Consider the following 25385-nt stretch of genomic DNA (forward strand, 5'->3'; position numbering starts at 1 on the left):
TACCATCCAACCTGACAGAACTGGAGAGGATCTGCAAGGAGGAATGGCAGAGGATCCCCAAATCCAGGTGTGAAAGACTTGTTGCATCTTTCCCAAAAAGACTCCTGGCTGTATTAGATCAAAAGGGGGCTTCTACTAAATACTGTGCAAAGGGTCTGAATACTTAGGACCATGTGATATTTCAGTTTTTCTTTTTTAATAAATCTGCAACAATGTCAACAATTCTGTGTTTTTCTGTCAGTATGGGGTGCTATGTGTACAATTATGAGGAAGAAGAATGAACCTAAATGGTTTTAGCAAATGGCTGCAATATAACAAAGAGTGAAAAATTTAAGGGGGTCTGAATATTTTCCGTACCCACTGTGTATGTATATATATATATATATATATGTGTGTATATATACCCCTATACAGAAGTTCAGATGTCATGCCTGCCTCCAAAGACGCCCAAAAAATGCCCAATAAACGCCTGCAACAAAAACGCCCAGGTGTGTTGTTGCAGGCGTTTATTGGGCATTTTTTGGGCGTCTTTGGAGGCAGGCATGACATCGGAACTTCTGTATAGGGGTATATATACACACACACATATATATATGTACAGTGGGTACGGAAAGTATTCAGACCCCCTTACATTTTTCACTCTTTGTTATATTGCAGCCATTTGCTAAAATCATTTAAGTTCATTCTTCTTCCTCATGAATGTACACATAGCACCCCATACTGACAGAAAAACACAGAATTGTTGACATTGTTGCAGATTTATTAAAAAAGAAAAACTGAAATATCACATGGTCCTAAGTATTCAGACCCTTTGCTCAGTATTTAGTAGAAGCCCCCTTTTGATCTAATACAGCCAGGAGTCTTTTTGGGAAAGATGCAACAAGTCTTTCACACCTGGATTTGGGGATCCTCTGCCATTCCTCCTTGCAGATCCTCTCCAGTTCTGTCAGGTTGGATGGTAAACGTTGGTGGACAGCCATTTTTAGGTCTCTCCAGAGATGCTCAATTGGGTTTAAGTCAGGGCTCTGGCTGGGCCATTCAAGAACAGTCACGGAGTTGTTGTGAAGCCACTCCTTCGTTATTTTAGCTGTGTGCTTAGGGTCAGTGTCTTGTTAGAAGGTAAACCTTTGGCCCAGTCTGAGGTCCAGAGCACTCTGGAGAAGGTTTTTGTCCAGGATATCCCTGTACTTCACCGCATTCATCTTTCCCTCGATTGCAACCAGTCGTCCTGTCCCTGCAGCTGAAAAACACCCCCACAGCATGATGCTGCCACCACCATGCTTCACTGTTGGGACTGTATTGGACAGGTGATGAGCAGTACCTGGTTTTCTCCACACATACCACTTAGAATTAAGGCCAAAAAGTTCTATTTTGGTCTCATCAGACCAGAGAATCTTATTTCTCACCATCTTGGAGTCCTTCAGGTGTTTTTTAGCAAACTCCATGCGGGCTTTCATGTGTCTTACACTGAGGAGAGGCTTCCGTCAGGCCACTCTGCCATAAAGCCCCGACTGGTGGAGGGCTGCAGTGATGGTTGACTTTCTACAACTTTCTCCCATCTCCTGACTGCATCTCTGGAGCTCAGCCACAGTGATCTTTGGGTTCTTCTTTACCTCTCTCACCAAGGCTCTTCTCCCCCGATAGCTCAGTTTGGCCGGACGGCCAGCTCTAGGAAGGGTTCTGGTCGTCCCAAAAGTCTTCCATTTGAGGATTATGGAGGCCACTGTGCTCTTAGGAACCTTAAGTGCAGCAGAAATATTTTTGTAACCTTGGCCAGATCTGTGCCTTGCCACAATTCGGTCTCTGAGCTCTTCAGGCAGTTCCTTTGACCTCATGATTCTCATTTGCTCTGACATGCATTGTGATCTGGAAGGTCTTATATAGACAGGTGTGTGGCTTTCCTAATCAAGTCCAATCAGTATAATCAAACACAGCTGGACTCAAATGAAGGTGTAGAACCATCTCAAGGATGATCAGAAGAAATGGAAAGCACCTGAGTTAAATATATGAGTGTCACAGCAAAGGGTCTGAATACTTAGGACCATGTGATATTTCAGTTTTTCTTTTTTAATAAATCTGCAACAATGTCAACAATTTTGTGTTTTTCTGTCAGTATGGGGTGCTATGTGTACATTCATGAGGAAGAAGAACGAACTTAAATGATTTTAGCAAATGGCTGCAATATAACAAAGAGTGAAAAATTTATGGGGGTCTGAATACTTTCCGTACCCACTGTATATATATATATATATACACATACACACATATAGGTGTGAAAGGAGCGGAACCCCATCCATGCAAATAATTTCATTAGCGCAGGGATGGGGTTCCGCTCCTTTCACACCTATATGTGTGTATGTGTATATATACATATATGTGTGTGTGTATATATACCCCTACACAGAAGTTCAGATGTCATGCCTGCCTCCAAAGACGTCCACAAAAAAGCCCAATAAACGCCTGAAACAAAAACGCCCAGGTGTGAAAGGAGCGGAGCCCCATCCCTGCTCTACTAAAAATTCTAAGAAAAATGATCTTTTTTCTCTGGCGGTCACTCTGACATTGATGAGTTCTGTCACCCTGGCATAGCAGTCAGAGTCAGTTCACCCTAAACTACACTACGGTCACCCTGACACTTAACACTTTCCCTACAGAAACTAGATTATTGAATCTAACTATAGTGGAAAATAGTACCCTAACTACACTGCATATCCCTTTCCTCACACTAATAATTGCTAAATGACACTTTTGCAGCAGGAGTAACAGAACTGCTTCCACTCTCTTCCACAGCCCTGTATTACAGTGCTAGAGATTTGGCGGGGCTATCTTATATACTAGGGGGCGTATTCACTACTGATTGGCCTCTGGACCCCCTAGTCACTCCAATCACATTGCTAGAATCCTCCTGCCCCCTCAATTGGCTTTTACTCACGTTTTCTGTCCAATCATGGGCTTTTAAAGCCCAGTTCCTGTCCCATTGCATTTTGGGCGGTTCTGCTGCCAAATTCCGAACTTTTACCGCAAAAAGTTTGGAATTCGGACGAATTTCGAACAGTCAATGTTCGGGTCGAACCAATGGTCGACCCGAACCGTTCAATCATCCCTGCTGTTTACCAGGAATCCTTTAGGCATGTCCGTGGCAGAAGCGGTGCAGCCGTTTTAGGGCGCATTAGAGAGGCCCGGAGGGCAATTTTCCCCTGCCCCCTGGCCCAGTCCTCCCCTGGTGACTACGCTGTTCCCTTTTAGCAATACTCAACAATATAAAACACAGTGTAATTTTCTGAAATGTATGCAAACTACAAAAAAAAAACATAAATAGTCCAATTTGTAAAGTGTCCCAAGAAAACTGCAAAACAATGTCTAAATATTACAAATACCATGCAAAAAATAAAAACAATGCATGAAAAAATTCATAAAGTGTTCAGTGCTAAAATCTCATATATTAACCACTTGACCTCCGGAAGGTTTACCCCCCTTCATAACACTGTTATTTTATTATTATAAACTGTCAAATGCTGAAAAAATGGATTACCTGTAGGACAGCTGGACTGTCTGTTGCTGGCCAGGTCTAAGCAACCCTGATTTTGGGTGGACTGTAAACAACTTGTTGTCCTGTATTCTCATCTGGTGGATCTCGCTAGGGTCAAACTCCCAAGTCTCAGCCCAGAACTCCAGTTCGATCTGCTGGTCCGCCGGGTATAAAAAGTCCCTTTAGAACAAGAAAAACATTTACTACCTATATGCTTAACTAAGCATATGTATGTGATGTTCTATGGGAAGTCTAATATTTGGTTTGCTGCTATGCTGTATCTCTTAAAGAATCACCAGGTCATTATTCTGCAAACACAAAAGGTGATATTACTAGACTCAAAATTCTAGGGAATGTGTCCTGGGTCTCACATCTGGGTACATGCTCACAGGCCCATTAAATAATATGTAAACCCAACATTTTATATCTCCAGCCCCCCTAATATTTAATCTGCCTCCTCACTGGCTGAGACACATCCACTGAGCCAATCAGGAGAGAGAGAGGAGGTGGGGCCGAGCCACAGCTCTGTGTGTGAATAGACACGCAGAGCTGCAGCTTGGAGGCGAGCTTTTGCTCGGGTACCCCCATTGCAAGCTGCTGGCTCTGGGGGCACTCGGCAGGAGGGAGGAGCAAGGAGAACCAGCGGGGGACTCAAAAAGAGAAGGATTGGGAATGTTCTGTGCAAAACCAACTGCACAGAGAAGGCAAGTATGACATGTTTGTTATTTTATAAAAAAAAAAAAAAAAGGAGAGACTTTACTTCCGGACCGCTTGCCGCAGTTTTACGAAGCTAATTTAATGTTAAATATCTGGGTTATGGCAGCAGATAGCTGCCATAACCCGTATTTTTTTTAACAGGGCAACCGGTCCTCTTTCACATAAAAGTGGTCCCAGCTACTGATTTGCTGCGGGATCACTTTTATGGCCCCTTTCGCCGCTTCCCGGTCATTTTCCCTGCTTACCGGAGCCGTCGGTAGCGGGGAAAACGTTTCAGTCCTTTCCCCTCCTAGGCAAGAAGAAGAGTGAGGGCAAGATGGCCCACACTCCACTCTATGGCCTTGGAGGACTGGGGCGAAGTCATACATCACTTCCTCCCAACAGGCCCTAAAGGGCCCATTTTTTTTTTCTTGCTTTTTAGTGTAGATGTGAGATCGGAGGTCTTTTTGACCCCAAATCTCACATTACAAGGGATGTTTACATTCCTCGTAATAGGAATGAAAGTGATCAAAAATTTTTTTTTTAAAAGGGACAGTTTTAAAATAAAAGGTAAAATAAATAGGAAAACAAAATAAAAAATTTAAAGCGCCCCGTCCCTCCGAACTCGAGCGCAGAAGCAGACTCATATGCAAGTCGCGCCCACATATGTAAATGGTGTTCAAACCACACATGTGAGGCATCACAGCGATCGATAGCGCGGGAGCAATAATTGTAGCCCTAGACCTTCTCTGTAACTCTAAACTGGTAACCTGTAGAAATTGTTTTTTGCATCACCTATGGAAGTACCAATATTTGTCGCCATTCCACAAGCGTGTGAAATTAATTTTAATTTTTTTTTATTCAAAAATTTGTATTTTTTCCCAAAATATTGAATTTTTAAGACCGCTGCGCAAATACGGTGTGACAAAGTATTGCAACGGTCTCCATTTTATTCGCTAGGGTCTCTGCTAAAAAAAAAATATATATATATATATATATATATATATATATATAATGTTTGGGGGTTAGCAAAAAATACAGATTTTAACTTGTAAACAACAAGTGTCAGAAATCGGCCTGGTGGTTAAGGTATGTCTCCTATAATGTGCTGGTATGCCATGCATACTAGCACATTATAACATTGCCTTGCAGGTTGATTTTTATTTTTTTACAAAGTTTACTACTGCTTTCATTCACTTTTTGTCCCATCCTAGGACAGGAAGTGTGTTATTGGCAGGACCACTACATCCAAGGACAGATAAGCTGCAATATGATACATTTTTGGGGTTTAGATAAACTTTATCATCAATTTAAATCCATGGATGCTTAGCAGTATGTGTGCCTTTACTGACAAAAAGAGGAGTGGAAGAAAGAAAACTTTTCAAAGTATGGTATCACAAACAATATTTATTTTCCCCCACGAAAAGAGTTGTTTTATGTCACAAATGATATTGCAGTTATTTTATATGAGAAATTTAGATACAAATAGTGCTTATCAGGGCTTTTTTTCTCAGACAACAGGTGCAGGAACTCCACTTTCCGAGTCACCCCTTGTCTCCGCCCCCTTCCCACCTCCTGCACCATTCCTTAGTTCCACCTCCCAAGTACAGCTCCTTTTAGAGAATACAGAACCATATAACAATTGTGGTACTACATAATTTGTATGGAATTTGTTAATAATAACAAGAAAAACACAGAGCACATGCAGCCATTAACAATAGACCCCCCTCCCCTCAGCAACAATGAACCATCCGGAACAAAATACCCCCTCCCCCAGCAACAAAAGATCCCCAGCAGGATCTCCCTGCAGCCAGCATTAATAGACTCTCCAGGAGGCAGGAACAATAGACCCTCCCCCAGCAACAATGTATCACTGGCAACAAAATACCCCCTCCCCTAGCAACAATAGACCCCCAGCAGCAACAACAGATTTTCCTGCAGCCAGCATCACTAGATTCCTCCCAGCAACAACTGACCCCCAGCAACATATCCCCCCCCTCAGCAACAGTAGATTCACCACCAACAATAGACCTCCCAAGCAACAGTACACACCTCTCCTCTCCCCACAAAAGTAGATCTCCTCCAGCAACAATAGATCCCCCCAGCAGATAGCATCAATAGACCTTGAACCCCTTGCCATTACATACAGTCGGTGCTGGAGGTGCCGGAACTGCGTTCCCCCGCGTTCCCGCTGAAAAAAAGCCCTGGTGCCTATCAAAATTCATATTGCACCCTGCTAACAACAAAATGGGCCACCTTCCAGTGAACTCACCAATTCACAGGTAATACGCCATTATTCTCCAGCAAAAGGACGGCCACAAATGGCTCCGAGCCCACGGGGGCAGCTCCGAAGTTGAAGTCCAGCAAGACTGGGGTGTTTACAGCTGGACATGTGCGAGTGCTGGATGAAAAAAAGACACAAGTTCCAGAATGCATCATACTATATATATATATATATATATATATATATATATACACACACACTATATTATCAAAAATATTGGAACGCCTGCCTTTACACACACATTTAATTGAATGGCATCCCAGTCTTAGTCCGTAGGGTTCAATATTGAGTTGGCCCACCCTTTGCAGCTATAACAGCTTCAACTCTTCTGGGAATGCTGTCCACAAGGTTTAGGAGTGTGTCTATGGGTATGTTTACCATTCTTCCAGAAGCACAATAGTGAGGTCAGGCACTGATGTTGGATGAGAAGGCCTGGCTCAAAGTCTCTGCTCTAATTCATCCCAAAGACTGGGATGCAAATTAAAGTTCATGTGCGTGTAAAGGCAGGTGTCCCAATACTTTTGGTATAATTTTATAGAGAGAGAGAGAGAGATATGACTACTCACTGTAGCAGACCAACGGCCATACCTGTGTCGAGTAGGAACCCTGTATATTAGCTCTGGAGGTGTGGGGTCACTTTGTAGACAGGAGTTAAGTCTCTCCAGTGAAAAGAGCCTCCATAGCTGAGTCTTGGTAAGAGCGCTGGCACTGCCCACTGGACATGCATCAACCACAGTGAATGTCGGGTAGACTCCCTGTGCTGTCACACTGCACAGAAACTGTTTCTCTGTGACTCTGTTTGCCGTATCCAGAGCTAGAAGAAGCAGAAACAGGTATAACACTTGATTTTGCTATCTGAGTATCTTCACACATTCATGTTTTTGTAGCCATTTGCTATAGAATATCCCCCATATCTATAACTATTATACAACCCCAATTCCATAAAAGTTGGGACGCTGTGTACAATCTACAAAAAAAACAAAATGCAATAATTTGCAAATCTCGTAAACCCATATTTTATTCACAATTGAAAATAGAAAACATATTAAAATGTTTAAACTGAGAAAATGTACAATTTTAAGAAAAAAAAAAGGTTAAAATACCTTATCAAAAAAAGGTCAAAAAAGTTAGGATAGGGCAACAAAAGGCTGGTAAAGTAAGTGATACCAGCAAGAAGAACATTTTGCTACTAATTGGTTAAATGGCAACAGGTCAGTGACACGATTGGGTATAAAAAGAGCATCTTAGCGTTGGAAGGCACAACATGATTAAAGTGTTTGTTACCCTAAAAAAAAAAAAAAAAAAAAAAAAAAAAAGGATCCTGTTTCTTTAAAGAGGTTGTAAGCCCCCCAAAAAATTTTTTTGTCTTTTTGCAACCTGCAAGAGAAACACATAATGAGCTAGTATGCATCGCATACTTGCTCATTATGAAATACTTACCTTAGAATGAGCCCCCACCGTGCCGTCCGCTTACCTGTATGACGGGCGACATGTCCAATAGTCGCCCGTCTTCCAGGATCGCAGCATCCGGCCATCTGATTGGCCGGAGCCGCGGTGACGTCACTCCCGCGCACATGCGCGGGAGCCGACGGTCACGGCACGGGGCTCTGAAGGAACGGCACGAGTGGTTGTTCCTTCAGAGCGCATGCGCCAGTGACGTCACTGGCTGCATGTAAGGTAAATATCTCCTAAACGGTGCAAGTTTAGGAGATATTTACAGTACCTATAGGTAAGCCTTATCATAGGATCACCTATAGGTACAAGTTGTAGAGGAGGGTTTACTTCCTCTTTAAAGCCACTAACAAATGTAGGCCAAACTCCAGCTCACAAGCAGTTACAGCAAACCTTTTTTCTTTTTTTTGGGGATAAAGGTTATACATAAATAAATAAAAGCTGATTATTATAAGCACCCCTGTTAGTAGTAAATGGTTTGTCTCATCCCTGTAACTGATGCATTCTGTTGGAGAGCTTGTTCTTTTGAAAAACAACCACCAGATGGAAATAGAAGAAAGACTAAAATGCAGTATAATAAAATGTTAGCTTTTGGGTTTAATAACGCTTTAAGCAGATGTTTATTTTTGAAAGTTTCAAACTAAGCAAAGTTCACTTTAAATCTCAAATACAGTTATATGGAAACTTCTCTTTGATCACAAAAATCATCTTTCCTAATTAGCTCATATCACCTCTCACTAACACTTGTGTTGCTCTTTTTTTCTGAAACTTTCCTCTATACCAGGGGTGTCAAACTCAATTTTATAGTGTGCCGCATCAGCATTTTGGTTACCCTCAAAGGGCCGGTTGTATCTGCAAAAACTAAATGTCCAGAAAACCCAACCCCTCCTTACATCAGATGTCAAGAGCCCCCCACCATCAGAAGAGTCCCCCATCCTCCTTTATATCACAGTGTACCCTGATACCTTGTACTGCTTCCAGGAAGAAGCTAGGTGCAGAGCTGGGAATCAAAGTGAAGGGTCTGGAGGAGGACCAGAGGAGGGCAGCAGTCAGCTGCCAGAGTCTGCTGAATGCTGAGAGGAGGGGTGCTTCCACTGCACAGGGAGGCGCAGGATCTGTAGGAGGTGTTCTGTCCTTCTCTCAGCTGCTGACTGCTGAGATGGAGGGGGGGGGGGAAGAGTCTCTTGGCAGCTGGACATGATCTGGCAGAGGAGTTTTGTCCTCCTCTCTGCTGCCAACTGCTGAGACAAAGTAGGGGCGGAGAAGAGGGGATGCCACAGCTCAGGAGAGGTGCAAGGGCTACATAAAATGGCCTGGCGAGCAAGATTCGGCCCCCGGGCAATGTGTTTGACACATGTGCTCTATATGGTGTCAGGCAATTACTTGCCCTCTTTTGTGTTCTCATTTCTAATGTTTCATGATTTTGTGTATATTAAAATGTTATTTTGCCTTTGTGTCTCCACAACGTGTACATGTATGGATGAAGGTTTCAAAAGAATCATGGATGAAAGGAAAAAATGCAAACTATTCTAAGACCTGGTTTATTAGTATGAGAAACATATAAACAGCAAAAAAATACTGGGTCATTACTTGGTCAGTGGCTATGTGCCTATATAACCGGCCAAAGCCAAGAGAAAATAGTGAACTCACCTTTTGGAGAGAGGATGCAGTAGCTGATTGTCCAGGTGTAGGAGAGTCTGCGGGCCGGGTGGGCTGCTATTCTCACCTTCAGCTTGGTACGGGCTGGTAGCCTCCCTTTACTATGATCAAACTCCAGAGCTATGGAGAAATATAAAAAAAACAATATGAGAATGAAGTTTTAATTAAAACCCAACCTTTACATGAATCAATAAGGCACGTGTCATCACCACCCATTAATATTTTATTAAATATTACCCCTTTCGTGTTAATAATTGTACAGTGGGGAAAATAATTATAATTATTGTCATTTAAAACAAACACATGATCCCTGATGACGTCAGACGTTTGCTGACGAAACGCGTCGGGTCCAGTGCTACGCCCCACGTCACTTCTGGCCTATTGGAACGCATCCGGAAAGCATCCGGAACGCAAACCGGCATCTCCATTGCGGCTCCACGATCCGGCTGTTCATATGGAAATTAAATGTAAGTGATTACTGAATTTCACCGCTTGCCGACCGCCCACAGTATATTTACTGCGGCAGTCAGCCCCTCCTGGGCAAAGCGACGTACGCTCGTTCACGGCCATCCCCGCACAAGTGACCTGCGGCTCCGATGTCCGCCGGCCACTCACGATCTCCCGCTGGAGAGGGAGAAAGGCAGGCGGCTGATGTAAACAAAGCCGCCTGTCATTCTCCCTGGTGTAACTGCAGAGATCATACGATCCTATGCAGGATCGTAAGTCTCTGTGGTTACATCACAAGCCATGTCCCCCCCCACAGTTAGAATCACGCCCCTAGGGACACACTTAACCCTTTGGGCACTAATAAAGTTAACCCCTTCCCTGCCAGTGTAATTTTTACAGTAAAAGTGTATATGTATAGCACTGATTACTGTAGTAATGTCACTGGTACCACCAAAAGTGTCAAAACTGTTAGTCAGGGAGCCGATCTGTCCGCCGCAATGTCGCAGATCCGCAAAAAAAAAAAAATCGCAGAGCGCCGCCATTACTAGTTAAAAAAATAAAACAATAAAAATGACATAATTGGATTTTTGTAAGATCTTACCATAAAATCCTTTTCTCTTAGCTCATTGACAGACGTAGTCCTCTTTGATTCTCATCAATAGGGTTATGCTGCCTCCGCAGGAGTAGGACTAGGCAGAAAGAAAAACGTTCTGGCTCCACCCTAGGGGCAGTCCCAGAGGGTATATCCTCCCTCTCTCTGCTACAGGATGTCAGTTATGTCACAAAGCAGTGTCAGAGAATTTAACACAACCCAACTCAATGATAGAGGGGCGGGTACTACGTCTGTCAATGAGCTAAGAGAAAAGGATTTTACGGTAAGATCTTACAAAAATCCAATTTTCTCTGTCGCTCATTGACAGACGTAGTCCTCTTTGATTCTCATCAATAGGGACGTCCCAAAGCAGTGCCACAAATGAGGGGTGGGATTGACAGAAATCAAAATCCAATCTAGAAGGCCCAACCGGTGCCAACTAGAAGTTTAAAGGCTCATCATAAACAAAGAATGAGACTCAAAATAAAATTCCAACGGAAAAAAACCCTCGAGGTAGACCACTGGTCTCCTCAAATTGCGGCCTGCAAAACCTTGCGGCCAAACGAGGTATCGGACGATGCCATTACATCAACTTTATAATGTTTTGTAAAGGTATGCACCGACGACCAGGTAGCCGCCTTGCACACCTGGACCACTGACGCCTGATGGCGAAAGGCCCATGACGCACTAAGCGCCCGAGTGGAATGCGCCTTAACAGGGAATGGGGGCTCCCGACCCTTAATAGAATAAGCCTGTACCACCGTCTGTCTGATCCATTTGGAAATAGTCGCGGCAGATGCAGGCAACCCCTTTTTGGGCCCCTTCGGGACCACAAAAAGTGAATCCGTCTTGCGAAACGAGTCCGTCGTTTTCAAGTATACCCTCATCGCCCGAACCACATCCAAGGAGTGCAAAGCAAACTCCCGATGATGGCTGGGCTTAGGACACAGAGAAGGTAATACAATTTCCTCATTCAGATGAAATTCTGAAATTACTTCAGGTAAGAAAGATGGATTCGGGCGTAGAACCACCTTATCTCTATGAACCACCAGATATGGGGAACGACAAGATAATGCGGCCAGTTCTGACACCCTGCGTGCAGAAGTGATAGCCACCAAGAAGGCCACCTTCTGGGACAACGTAGGTAATTCCGCACCAAGGAATGAGTAGCCAAAGGTTTCTGAAAGAAGATAGCTAATGCTGAAACCTGACCCTTGATAGTGCTCAAGGCCAGTTTCTGCTTAACCCCTTGTTGCAGAAAAGCTAATATTCGATTAACCGAATAGGAACGTGGTTGAAACCCCGGGGTTCACACCATGCAATGTAGGACTTCCATGTGCGATGATAAATCTTTCTGGAAGTCGCTTTCCTTGCTTTAACTAGAGTAGGAATAACTGAAGCTGACAATCCCTTGTCCTTCAGCACCTGGGTCTCAATAGCCAGGCCATTAAAGCGAGCGATCGTAAAGCAGGATGGAAGATCGGTCCCTGAGACAGTAGGTCTTCCCTGAGAGGAAGTCGCCACGGGACGTCCGCCACCAGTCTGACCAAGTCGGCGTACCAGGCTCGACGAGGCCAGTCCAGAGCTACCAGGATTACTGGAATTCCTTCCCCCTCTATTCTGCGAAGAAGTCTTGGCAGTAACCTGAGAGGAGGGAAGGCATATATTAGCTGGTATTGTCCCCACGGGGCGACCAGTGCGTCTGCGGTCTCTGCTAGAGGATCGCGGGAGTGAGCCACAAATCTCTGCACTTTCCTGTTGAATCGAGATGCCAACAGATCCACATCCGGGGTGCCCCAACGTAGGCACAACTGGTGGAAAACTTCTGGATGGAGGGACCATTCCCCCTGATCCAGAGTCTGACGGCTGAGATAATCTGCCTGCCAATTCTCCACCCCCGGAATGAACACCGCAGAGATAGTTGGAACAAACCGTTCCGCCCAGCGAAGGATGCAAGCCACTTCCCTGGCCGCCCGGACACTCTTGGTGCCCCCTGGTGATTGACATAAGCCACGGCCGTGGCGTTGTCCGACTGGATCCGAACCGGGCTGCCCTGGAGCTGCTCGGTCCAGAGAATCAGACAAAGTTTGATCGCTCTTAGTTCCAATACATTTATCGGTAACCTGGATTCTTCCGGGGACCAAAGTCCCTAGACGGATAATCGACCAAGAATTCCTCCCCATCCGGATAGACTGGCATCCGTGGTCACAATCGTCCAATATATTGGCAGAAATGACTTCCCCTGGCTGAGCATCGGAGATCGAAGCCACCAGACCAGAGACTCCCTGGTCTGTTCGCTCAATCAGATCCGATAGTCCAGGGTTTCCGGATTCTGATTCCATTTGAGAAGAATCTCTTCCTGAAGAATTCGGGTATGGGACTGGGCAAATGGGACTGCTTCGAAGGAAGCCACCATCAACCCCAGAACCCTCATGCAAGTCCGAAGAGACGGCCAGCTGTTGGATAGTAACAACTGAATTGCTGATTGAATCTTCTGGAGTTTCCCTACCGGAAGGAATACTCTTGTCCTGGATGTGTCTAGAATTAGACCCAGATATTCGAGCCTCCTGGTGGGGACCAGAAATGACTTTTGCCGGTTCACCAACCACCCGAATTCCTGTAAAGAGATCATAGTAATCTCTAGGTTTTGTAACAGGGTCTGCGGAGACTCTGCATGAAGCAGAAGATCGTCTAGGTAACCTAGAATCGATATGCCTCGTTGACGCAGTAGTGCCAAAATTGGGGCCAACACCTTCGTAAAGACCCGAGGAGCCGTGGCGAGACCGAAAGGTAACGCCGCAAACTGATAATGGTTCTCTTCCACGGAGAAACGTAGAAACCGCTGATGTCCTGCGTAAATGGGAATGTGAAGATAGGCATCTTTGATGTCTATGGACGCTAGGAAATCCCCCTGATGCAGGGAGGCCGCTACTGTGCGAATGGACTCCATCCTGAATTTTCTTATGTTGACAAAAGAATTGAGTGCCCTTAAGTCCAGAATTGGACGCACCTTGCCCTCTTTCCTGGGTATTGTAAATAGGTTGGAATAAAACCCCTGAAAGCGTTCTGCCCAAGGAACGTGGACCACAACTCCTTGTTGTAGTAAATCCGTGACTGCTCTCCGCAGATCTTCTAAACGATCCGGGGATAGTTGGATATTGGAAGGGAAGAATCGCGCCGGTGGAAGAGATCGAAGCTCGATCTTGTACCCTGACCTTATGACTTCGCAAACCCATTTGTCCGGGATTCTGGAAAGCCATGGATCCGAGAACTGGCGAAGACGTCCCCCCACCCCATCTATGGGTGGGGGCGCACCTTCAGGCTTTAGTAGTCTTATCTTCAGGTCTGGAAGAATCGGACTTTTGCTTGCCCGACCAGCGTCCCCTGAAACCTCCCGAAGGAGCTTTGGAGGACTTTGTTTTCTCACCCGTGGGCCGAAAAAATTTCTTATGAGCGGAGAAAGAAGGCCCCCGTCTTTGACGAGGTCCTTTACCCTTAGCGCTTTGCGGTAAGAAAGTGCTCTTTCCTCCCGTGAGATCCTTAATGATCTCATCTAAGTTGGCTCCGAATAAACGCTCTCCTAAAAAGGGGAGATTAGCCAATGCTTTCTTGGAACCTTGGTCAGCTGACCAACATTTTAGCCACAGTGTACGCCTGAGAACCACTGCTGAAACTGATGCTCGCGCCAATAATGGAGTGGCGTCTAACGCCACGTCACAAACAAACTGTAACCCTTGTATCATCTGTTCCAACAAATCTGATACCGCCTGAGGGACCTCTTCTAAGTCCCGGCGTAACCACTTGGTCCATTCAGTTACAGTCTGCGAAACCAGCCCAATAGCAATTATTGGTCTGAAAGCTGATCCAATCAAGGAAAACATGGCGCGGGACATAGCTTCTATCTTGCGATCCACCGGATCCTTAAAAGACGGAGTGTCTTCCAATGGAATGACCGTGGCTTTATTTAATCTAGAAATTGGTGAATCCACCACCGGTGGTTCTGTCCATTTCTTAATGAGGGCTTCCTCAAACGGATAACGCCTACTAATGCGTTTGGAAATAGCAGAAGTGCGTTTTGGCTGACTCCATTCTTCCTTGATCGGATTACCAAAACATTTGGGCAATGGAAATACCTTCGCCACTTTGATGCGTTTTTTAGTACCAAAGGGAATTTCAGTCTCAGCTACTTCCGACGGTGTACCCTGTAATCTTAAGGTTTCTCGGACAGATACAATTAGTGCGTTTACCAACGCTTCCTCTCGGGCTATGGCTGATGCCGAAACATCTTCCTCACTGTCTGAAGAGACAGTACCCGAGACACAAATCCCAGATGAGGTACCTGCAACTGCAGGTATAGGCTCAGATTCTGAATCAGAAGTTTCAGATAAAATGGGGGTAGGCGGGGGTCGCTTTCTTGCACCCTGTCCCTGACAAGCCACTTCCACCCGGGATACAAAGGTCTCCATAATTGCTGATAATGATTCAATGGTAAGCGGGGTGCTGGAGGATCCTGCAGACACCTCGAGGGGATCAGGTGGAGATACATGTGTGGAAGGGTCCATGTTAATCCAGGACACTTTGCCAGAAAAAAACTTTTTTTTTTTTTTTTTTATCTGTATCCCCCTTGCGCAACAGCGCCCCTCAGTGTACCTGCTTATTGACCCCCACAGAGAGAGAGAGGGACCCCAAAGGCTCACCACCCGATGCAGAGAAGTTTCCTATCAACTGCAGTCAGCGTTTGTCTTGTGCAGACTGGGAAGTACTGTGCTAGGTTTCCCGGGTAGAAGGAAGTGGCTCCGCCCCCTGTGTACGCCTTCCGGCGTTCCCAGCTACTCCACGAGGTTAGCTGGGCACCTCAAACATGGCCGCCCCCATGCAGGAGACAATAGACTCCAAAAAAATGGCGGCCGGCGTGACCTGCGGACGCTCGTGTACCTGGTCTACAGCAAAATGGCGGCGGACTACTCACCATACCGAACTGACAGGCACCCTCTCTTCACAGTACCCTCTCCACCGAAGTGGGGGGCTGTCGACCAATCCGGACGCCTTGACTCTCTGGTTCCTGGCGTCCAAGCGAGACGTTTAACTCGCCAGGTCAGTCCCTCCAATGGGACTCTGTCGCGGCCGACCCAGCGCGGAGCTATGGTCTGCACGCGCTCGTAGACTGAACCGGGGTGACCACTGGATCTCAACATCCAGCCCGTCGCCCGGTCCGCATACTTACTTGAATGTGTCGCGGCCGACCAAGCGTGATGCTATGGTCTGCGCGCGCTCGTAGGCTGGCTGGGGTGACCACTGGATCTCAACATCCAGCCCGTCGCCCAGATCCGGCATAATTGCTTGAAGATCTCACAGGAAAAAAACTGGAGAAACTACCTAAAAAAATATTTTTTCTAGAAAATCTTGCCAGGACCAAAAGATCCCAGCAAGGAACTTAGTTCCTTACTCCTGACTAGACAGAAAAAAACTGACATCCTGTAGCAGAGAGAGGGAGGATATACCCTCTGGGACTGCCCCTAGGGTGGAGCCAGAACGTTTTTCTTTCTGCCTAGTCCTACTCCTGCGGAGGCAGCATAACCCTATTGATGAGAATCAAAGAGGACTACGTCTGTCAATGAGCGACAGAGAAAAATCTTTTCCTCAGTTAGTAAACGCAATAACTTTTGCGCAAACCAATCAAAATACGCTTATTGCGATTTTTTTTACCAAAAATATGTAGCAGAAAACAAATTGGCCTAAAATGTTAAAAAATTTTGATTTTTACATTTTTTTTTGGGGAATTTCATATAAAAAAATTTGAAAAATATTGTTATTTTTTTAAAATTGACGCTCCTTTTTTGTTTATAGCGCAAAAAATAAAAATTGCACAGGTGATCAAATACCACCAAAAGAAAGCCCTGTTTGTGGGAAAAAAAGGTCATCAATTTAATTTGGGTACAACATCGCATGACCACGCAATTGTCCGTTAAAGTCACGCAGTGCCAAATCGCAAAATAGGACCTGGTCTTTGAGCAGCCAAATCCTCCGGGGCTTAAGTGGTTAATAAAACTTGATCTGTAAATACTACACCATGAGTTTCCCCACTTCTCTTGCGGCTTAATGAGACCACCACACCAACGCTACACGCAGTGGAATCCTTACAGCCCTTCCCCACACAGTGGAGCGGACCCCCAGGCTATATCCCCATCCCAGTGAGAGGACATAGGTCCCATTGAGGCATTCTGAGGACACACAGGGAGCCACGCAAAGGAACCATTTACCTACACTAGACCCCAAGGGGTCGTCTGGTAAGTGGGCTGAACATTAGGTGACGGATTCCCCGCTGTATCTTGCACATGGATACGCACTCCCACTGAGCCCCCAGCACTTTATAATCACTGAGGACTGTTTATGCATTGCTTTATTATCGTTGCACAAAGGCACTTAATTTAAAACACTGAGGACTATATGTATTGCAATAATTTGTGTTAGCACTTTGTTTTATTATGGTTGCACCATCCATGGCACTTTAAAATACTAAGGATTATTTGTGTTAGCACAGTCACTTTATTTGAGAACTTTTGGGGTGACCCACAGGTTCATAATTAGATTGTTATAGCAACGAATGTTATTCCTATTTTCATTTATCTATTGATACAGTAATTATGTACAATGCACTAATATTTGAGCGCAGTCTCCACTTTTTTGCATTAAAACAAACACATGCATCAGGAAGTTTCACCTGCAGTAAATGTCAAACTTTCTGTTTTTATAAATAGATATACCTTTTCAACTACAATTTTTTTGTAATTTTGTTCGACCATCATTGCAATTCAACATCTCAGTAACTTAGGGTGAAACCATTATTTAGAAAAAAAAAAAGTTTAAGAAAAAAATGTTTAAAATTTACATAAACCTAAACATTAATAATATTATAAGCAAAATAGATTACCATAAGCCATGGCTAAAATAATGTAGCACTACTCACATGGGAGCCGCTGGTTACAGGGTCGTTTCCCCTGGGTTACCCATAGCAACAACTTGACAATGTAGCATATTCAAAGTGCTTGGCTCAGTCAGAAAACAGTCCAGGGGTTTTAGTTTTTGTTGATTTATTTGAGAACTGGGATAGGAGAAGGGATGAGTGGGATACTCCAACTGTATAAACTATGCACAATTGCTGGGACTTCTATATAATGCTGAGTGCGACAAGGCCGCTGCTTCACCTTGATACTGCAGTGAAGGAGAATTAGATGAACTGTACTGTACTGTGTATCACTCTTCAGGGTCCTACTTGGCACCCCCTTTGTTCCCACTCTTTAGTGCTGGTTCACACTCTTGCGGCTGCGGCGATCGCATGTAATATCGGAGCGCACTGCTCCTTCATTACATGCGATCAGCTGTGCGGTGCAAATACAGCCATACACTTTGTATGGCTAAATTCGCACTGCACCCGCACAAAAGTCGCACAGGACCCTTTTTTTCAGCCGCATCAGGATCGGATCGCACAGTGGTTCACACTTGTGCGATCCGATTCTGTGCGAACTGTAAAGACACTGCGATATGCGATCAAACTGGGGGTGTCGTTAACATTTCATTGACACCCCCAGCGTATCGCATATGGCAGTGTGAACTGCCAAGGGTGCGTTTGCGATGCGGGAACATGCTGCAAATTCGCAGCCTTCCCGCATCGCATAAGTGTGACCCGGCACTCAGGATTCTAAATGGCACCCCCTTTACTCTGACACTCTGTGTGAGCTGACCCCTTGATCCTCTGACTTCTCTGGAGTGATCCCCCTTCCTGGGCAGACCCTTTGGCAAATCTCCTGGTACTCACCGACACTGTTCCTCCTAGAAGATTCTGCCAGCAGCTCCACCGTCAGCCTCACTGGATCCTCTGCAGCTCAGCACCACACCTGGTTCACTAGGCTGACTGCCTAAGACCACTTTCCTCTTGCTTCAGGAGGAGAGACCAGGTGTCAGCCTCCTCCTGGGACTCTGCTTCCCGCCAAAGACACCCTGTTACATGTCCCCCGGCTTTTATGAGCAATCCCAGGATGCACTGCAAGAATGCCCACCCACTGAGACTCCCACAAAAACCAATGTGTCACTGGCTGGGTTTCTTCCACTGTCCAACAAGCTCCCTTATTGGATACAGTGGGGACACTCCCACAGACCCAATGAATCACACCTGGAAACATGTAACAGGCAACCTAACAGATCAGGCTCCCCTGATAGGCAGAAGGAGCAATAGATTATTTTATCTAGCACCTACCTAGGAGGGTGCTACAATAAGTTATATGTGAACCCTCACCTTGTAAAACAACCCATTCCATTTAAAATATAAATGAAAGGAAAAACATCTATGTGTCAAGATAAAATATATATATATATATATATATATATATATATATATATATATATATATATATACATATTTTTTTTTTTCTTTATATGTGATCACATAACCTTGGTTCTCAGCTGCATAAGAGGCTCAGTGAGGTGGGGGGTGGATAAAAAGCAGCACACTGATCTTCTCGGTAAATTGGCTTTGTGGGGTGGGGGGGGGTTAGCACAAGTCTTGGTAATTGGAGGACAGGCAGGCTGTTCTACCAGCACAGGCAGAAAACTGACCACGCAGGGATGGAGGCGTTCTCATGCTTAGCGTGGTCGGTTTGTAATAGGATAGCAGGGGGACTAGCAGGATCACCAGGTATTTCACACAAAGGAAGCAATACAAAAAGAACAGAATACTTTTTAACAGAAATATATGGTACAACAGACATAAATCAGGAATATGAAATGTTAGTGGAGTCCACTTTTGTTGAGAAAAAAATATTCCCCTCTGGGTGATCTCTGTACATTGCAAGGATCTTAACAAACTTTGTTGCAGATTCCTACCTTTTGTTATTCTGGGGTAATAGCTGTTTGTCTGTGTCTATGAGCACAGTGAATCTGTATAGGAGTTTCATAATTATCAATCAGCCGCTGCATCTACAGTGCTCTAAGGAAAGTGGCAGGGTCTGCATCCCTTTAGACGTGGTTTCCCTTTGGGAGTATCTCACCAAAAATGACATTTTTTTTTGTAGGGGATGCTCAAAATCAGATTTGTATCTTGGTGCAGACTTTTGAGAAAATCAGTCAGCCAATCACACAAGCAGGAAATTACATTTTCAGGGGGCGTTCTTTATACACCATCTGTGTACAGAACACTTCCAGGTGGCCATATTGCATTTTACAGAAAATTACAGTGCTGCAGATTGAAAAGGAAAGGTCATTTTTTAAAACATTTAATTACGGTATGAATTGTGTTGCAATTGTATATGATATATGATACAGTATCTCACAAAAGTGAGTACACCCCTCACATTTTTGTAAATATTTTATTGTATCTTTTCATGTGACAACACTGAAGAAATGACACTTTGCTACAATGTAAAGTAGTGAGTGTACAGCTTGTATAACAGTGTAAATTTGCTGTCCCCTCAAAATAACTTAACACACAGCCATTAATGTCTAAACCGCTGGCAACAAAAGTGAGTACACCCTTGGGTGAAAATGTCCACATTGGGCCCAATTAGCCATTTTCCCTCCCCAATGTCATGTGACTCGTTAGTGTTACAAGGTCTCAGGTGTGAATGGGCAGCAGGTGTGTTAAATTTGGTGTTATCGCTCTCACTCTCATACTGGTCACTGGAAGTTCAACATGGCACCTTATGGCAAAGAACTCTCTGAGGATCTGAAAAAAGAATTGCTGCTCTACATACTGTAAAGATGGCCTAGGCTATAAGAAGATTGCCAAGACCCTGAAACTGAGCTGTAGCATGGTGGCCAAGACGATACAGCGGTTTACCAGGACAGGTTCCACTCAGAACAGGCCTCGCCATAGTTGGCCAAATAAGTTGAGTGCATATGCTCAGCGTCATATCCAGAGGTTGTCTTTGGGAAATAGATGTATGAGTGCTGCCAGCATTGCTGCAGAGGTTGAAGGGGTGGGGGGTCAGCCTGTCAATGCTCAGACCATACGCCGCACACTGCATCAAATTAGTCTGCATGGCTCTCGTTCCAGAAGGAAGCCTCTTCTAAAGATGATGCACAAGAAAGGCTGCAGTTTGCTGAAGACAAGCAAACTAAGGACATGGATTACTGGAACCATGTCCTGTGGTCTGATGAGACCAAGATATGCTTATTTGGCTCAGATGGTGTCAAGCGTGTGTGGTGGCAACCAGGTGAGGAGTACAAAGACAAGTGAGTCTTGCCTACAGTCAAGCATGGTGGTGGGAGTGTCATGGTCTGGGGCTGCATGAGTGCTGTTGGCACTGGGGAGCTACAGTTCATTGAGGGAACCATGAATGCCAACATGTACTGTGACATACTGGAGCAGAGCATGATCTCCTCCCTTCGGAGGCTGGGCTGCAGGGCAGTTTTCCAACATGATAACTCCAAACACACCTCCAAGACCACCACTGCTTTGCTAAAGAAGCTGAGGGTAAAGGTGATGGACTGGCCAAGCATGTCTCCAGACCTAAACCCTATTAAGCATCTGTGGGGAGTCCTCAAACAGAAAGTGAAGGAGCGCAAGATCTCTAAAATCCACCAGCTCTGTGATGTCATCATGGAGGAGTGGAAGAGGACTTCAGTGGTACCCTGTGAAGCTCTGGTGAACTCCATGCCCAAGAGGGTTAAGGCAGTGCTTCAAAATAATGGTGACCACACAAAATATTGACACTTTGGCCCCAAATTTGGACATTTGCACTTAGGGGTGTACTCACTTTTGTTGCCAGCAGTTTAGACATTAATGGCTGTGTGTTGAGTTATTTTGAGGGGACAACAAATTTACACTGTTATACAAGCTGTACACTCACTACTTTACATTGTAGCAAAGTGACATTTCTTCAGTGTTGTCACATGAAAAGATATAATAAAATATTTACAGAAATGTGAGGGGTGTACTCGCTTTTGTGACATACTGTATATATATATATATATATATATATATATATATATATATATATATCTTTATTTATTTATTTTTTTCCCCCAAATGAAAGTGCAGTTACCCTTTAAGTATACAACACCAAAAAATAAGGTATTTACCTATTGGGTCATTAATGACCTCATCCGGGTCACATGGCCCAGTGATCTCCTGCTTGGCACTTAGTGTATATTCCAGGGTGCAATTCCCATCATTTGATAGAAGTAGATCATGTGACTGGAAACTGCCAACCAAAATGTTGCCTAAATCCAGGAGCTCTTGCTGAGTCTGAGTTAAAAAGGAAAAAAGTAAATTTGTGTTTTTTTTAGGGCTCATTCATGTGGGTGTTAAAAATGCTGCATACAGCATAAAGTTTTGTATGCAACTGTATGCAGCAGTATAAAGTAAAAGTGGGGAAAATATGCTAAAACATTTTTTTTATGTCTAATGCTTTTAAATTGACACCTAAATATGGAAAAGGTTGCTGACAACTGGTAAAGATGAAGATGGTAAATTTAAAATAGGTAGTGCCAGTTTGGGTTTGTCCCTTTTAAACAAACAAAATATAATTAGGCTCCATTCACACTTGTGTGATTTGTCGTGCAACTTTGGACATTAAATTTGTATGACAGGATGCACCCCTTTCTTTTCAAAAGCACCTGTTCAAATTGGTGCAACTTAAAGTCTCAATGACTTTGAAAAGGTGCCTGCATTATATTGGTGTGGCTTTTGATGCGACTTTGATTCATAAGACCTCATCTGGAATATGCAGTTCCGTTTTCGGCACCAGTTCTCAAAAAGGATATCGGGGAACTGGAGAAAGTGCAGAGAAGGACAACCAAACTGATAAGAGGCATGGAGGAGCTCAGCTATGAGGAAAGATTAGAGGAACTGAATTTATCCTCTCTTGAGAGGAGATTAGGCAGGGCCGGTGCAAGGATTTTTGCCGCCCTTGGCAAAATAAAAAATTGCCACCCCCTGGAAAACATATATTAGTTTTCCTGGCACTGCAGGACCCTGTAGTGCCCCTTTCCCTCCCACCCCCCATTCCAAGTTTCTGAAGGGGTGAAAACCCCTTCAGTGACTTACCTTGGCACTGGGTCAGGCTCCACCTACTCTCCTCCCCCGCTGACCTCAGCCGGCGGCGGAGACCTAATGCGAATGCGCAGCAATGGCCGCGCACGCGCATTAACCCTCCCCATAGGAAAGCATTATTCAATGCTTTCCTATGGGGATTTTGGCGACGCTGGAGGTCCTCACATAGCGTGGCTTGCTGTAGCGCTCAAGCTGCATAGCATGAGGAGTGCTGCACCGGCCGGAGGCTGGTCCATTACTGATTCCGGGTGCAGTATGCCGACGCCCCCTGCTAAGTTGCGCCCTAGGCGGCTTACAGGTAGCGCCAGCCCTGAGATTAAGGGGTGATATGATCAACATGTATAAACACATAAGGGGTCCATATAGTGAACTTGGTGTTGAGTTATTCACTTTAAAGTCATCACAGAGGACAAGAGGGCACTCTTTACGTCTAGAGGAAAACAGATTTTGTCTCCAAATACGGAAAGGTTTCTTCACAGTAAGAGCTGTGAAAATGTGGAATAGACTCCCTCCAGAGGTGGTTCTGGCCAGCTCACTAGATTGCTTTAAAAAAGGCCTGGATTCTTTCCTAAATGTACATAATATAACTGGGTACTAGAATTTATAGGTAAAGTTGATCGGGGGAATATCCCATTGCCTCTCGGGGGATCAGGAAGGAATTTTTTACCCTGCTGTAGCAAATTGGATCATGCTTTGCTGGGGGGGTTTCACCCTTCTCTGGATCAACAGCGGGTATAGGATTGTGTATATGGGGTTATATGGTTGGGTTTTTTTTATTTTTAATTTGTTGAGCTAGATGGACTTGACTAACTATGTAAAAATGTAAAGTCGGATTAAAATCACACCAAAAGTCGCGCTCCAAAGTCGTACTGGAAATCGTGTGACTTTGGAGACGCACTAATGTGAATGGAGCCTAAGGGAACACTGTTTAGTAGACAAAACAATTAAAAAATTATTTCACAAAGAAAATATAGACCTCGTTATTACATATTCCATTATAGCTGTACTTACTGACAATGTTCCCCTGCAGCCCTCTCCGGTGATACGCAGGGTGTAACGACTTCTCGATACAGGTTCGGAGGATTCATCAGCTGGCCAAGACAGTACCGTAGCTTTAATAAAGTAATTTCTTTCATCTTGTGGAACAAATGACCAAGTCTGTGACTGCCAGGGACAAAATATATTGTGTCTTATTTCAGATAGAAAACAAATATCTCCACTCTATACCCCATCATATATGATCATTCTTCTGTTTGCGTATTTATAATTAATTAAAAGCGTTGAGTGATTTTACAGAACTTTATAGCGACCAACAGTCCCTACCAAAATGAGCTTACAGAATTATGGCCACATTACAGTATCCCTTCCTCGCCGCCATCTTCCGGACCTTTAAGAAGTTCTAAATGCTGGTGTTCGGTCAGAATAGGCGACCCGTCAGGTTTGGTAACGGAAGTGACGTTCCATTACCTGAATACTTACTGCGCATGCGCAGATTTGATAATCTGACAGAACACCTGCAGTAATAAGGCGCCAGCAGACATCTTACCACACCCAGCTATGTCTTGAATTTCACAGTCATTTAACGAATAAAGCGAGCGTATATAAATCATTATAGTATATTGAGATCTGTCAAACTGTTTTCATGTTACATTTCAAATGCCTAAAGGTTTAGCGCTGACCAGCGCGGGGTATACAAGATGGCCTCCGTCACCTTCCTACTGCTGCCGTCCAGCTTCTTTCAAAATTGAACCATCAAAATAGCATCACGGATGTCAATAGACTGTATTTATGTATATCCACTCATTTTTTTGGTAAAATGATTGAGAAATTCAAGACGTAGCTGGGTGTAGTAACATGTCTGCTGCTGCCTTCTAAATGCAAGTGTTCTGTCACATAGCAAACCTGCTACGCATGCGCAGTAAGTATTTAGGGGCCGGACTGTCGCTTCTGTTACCTAACCTGACGGGTCGCCGATTCTGATTGAACACCGGAAGGCGGGCATTCCCACCATGTGACCAATGTGATTGGCTGCGACAGCGGTCACATGATCACAAAGGTCCCAATAGCAAGTATGAATCGGGAGCTTTACCGTACCCGATGGTAACTGTGGGCACAGTTCAGTTCTGTGCTCCCACCCCAGAAAGGGCCACACTGGGCTTTTTTTCAGCTGGAAATTGGTGGAACTCAGTTCCCCCACCTTTGGCTCAGGCCCTCTGCTACCTGCTCACCGCTATCACTTTTAAAAAAACACAGAGGTCTGGCTTCCTGTGTTTTCCAAGAGCAGTATGGGGACAAAAGAGATGCCGATACCTGGGGAGCAGTGCGAATGCTGACACCTCCACTGGATGATCTCTCTGCAAGTAAGAGAGGCAAAGCCATCTACAGTGTGAGGGGAGGTACTAGAGAAGAAGAAGGGTAAAAGTGAGATGTGTAATGCATCCCTGAACTCAGTTCACAGCACAGTCCTGAACTCTGCACTGTATACATAGCACACTCCTGAAATCTGCACTGTATACGTAGCACACTCCTGAAATCTGCACTGTATACATAGCACACTCCTGAACTCTGCAATGTATACGTAGCACACTCCTGAACTCTGCACTGTATACATAGCACACTCCTGAACTCTGCACTGTATAAGTAGCACACTCCTGAACTCTGCACTGTATACATAGCA

General features: G+C 44.6%; 1 protein-coding gene across 1 annotated transcript in view; it reads right to left on the reverse strand.

The window, feature by feature from the left end:
* The window catches only part of CFAP65 (cilia and flagella associated protein 65), a 162307-nt gene that overhangs the window by 67070 nt on the left and 69852 nt on the right, over positions 1-25385 (reverse strand). The window contains exons 15-20 of the mRNA XM_082260096.1: positions 23720-23872; positions 21736-21901; positions 9612-9740; positions 7098-7323; positions 6498-6626; positions 3533-3709 (exon numbers count right to left, since the gene is read on the reverse strand). Coding sequence (XP_082116222.1) covers positions 3533-3709; positions 6498-6626; positions 7098-7323; positions 9612-9740; positions 21736-21901; positions 23720-23872 — 980 coding nt within the window. The remainder of the gene's footprint in view (positions 1-3532; positions 3710-6497; positions 6627-7097; positions 7324-9611; positions 9741-21735; positions 21902-23719; positions 23873-25385) is intronic.

This window comes from Pelophylax lessonae, assembly GCF_965119305.1.
Source record: "Pelophylax lessonae genome assembly, chromosome: 6".
In the NCBI taxonomy this organism is placed as follows: domain Eukaryota; kingdom Metazoa; phylum Chordata; class Amphibia; order Anura; family Ranidae; genus Pelophylax; species Pelophylax lessonae.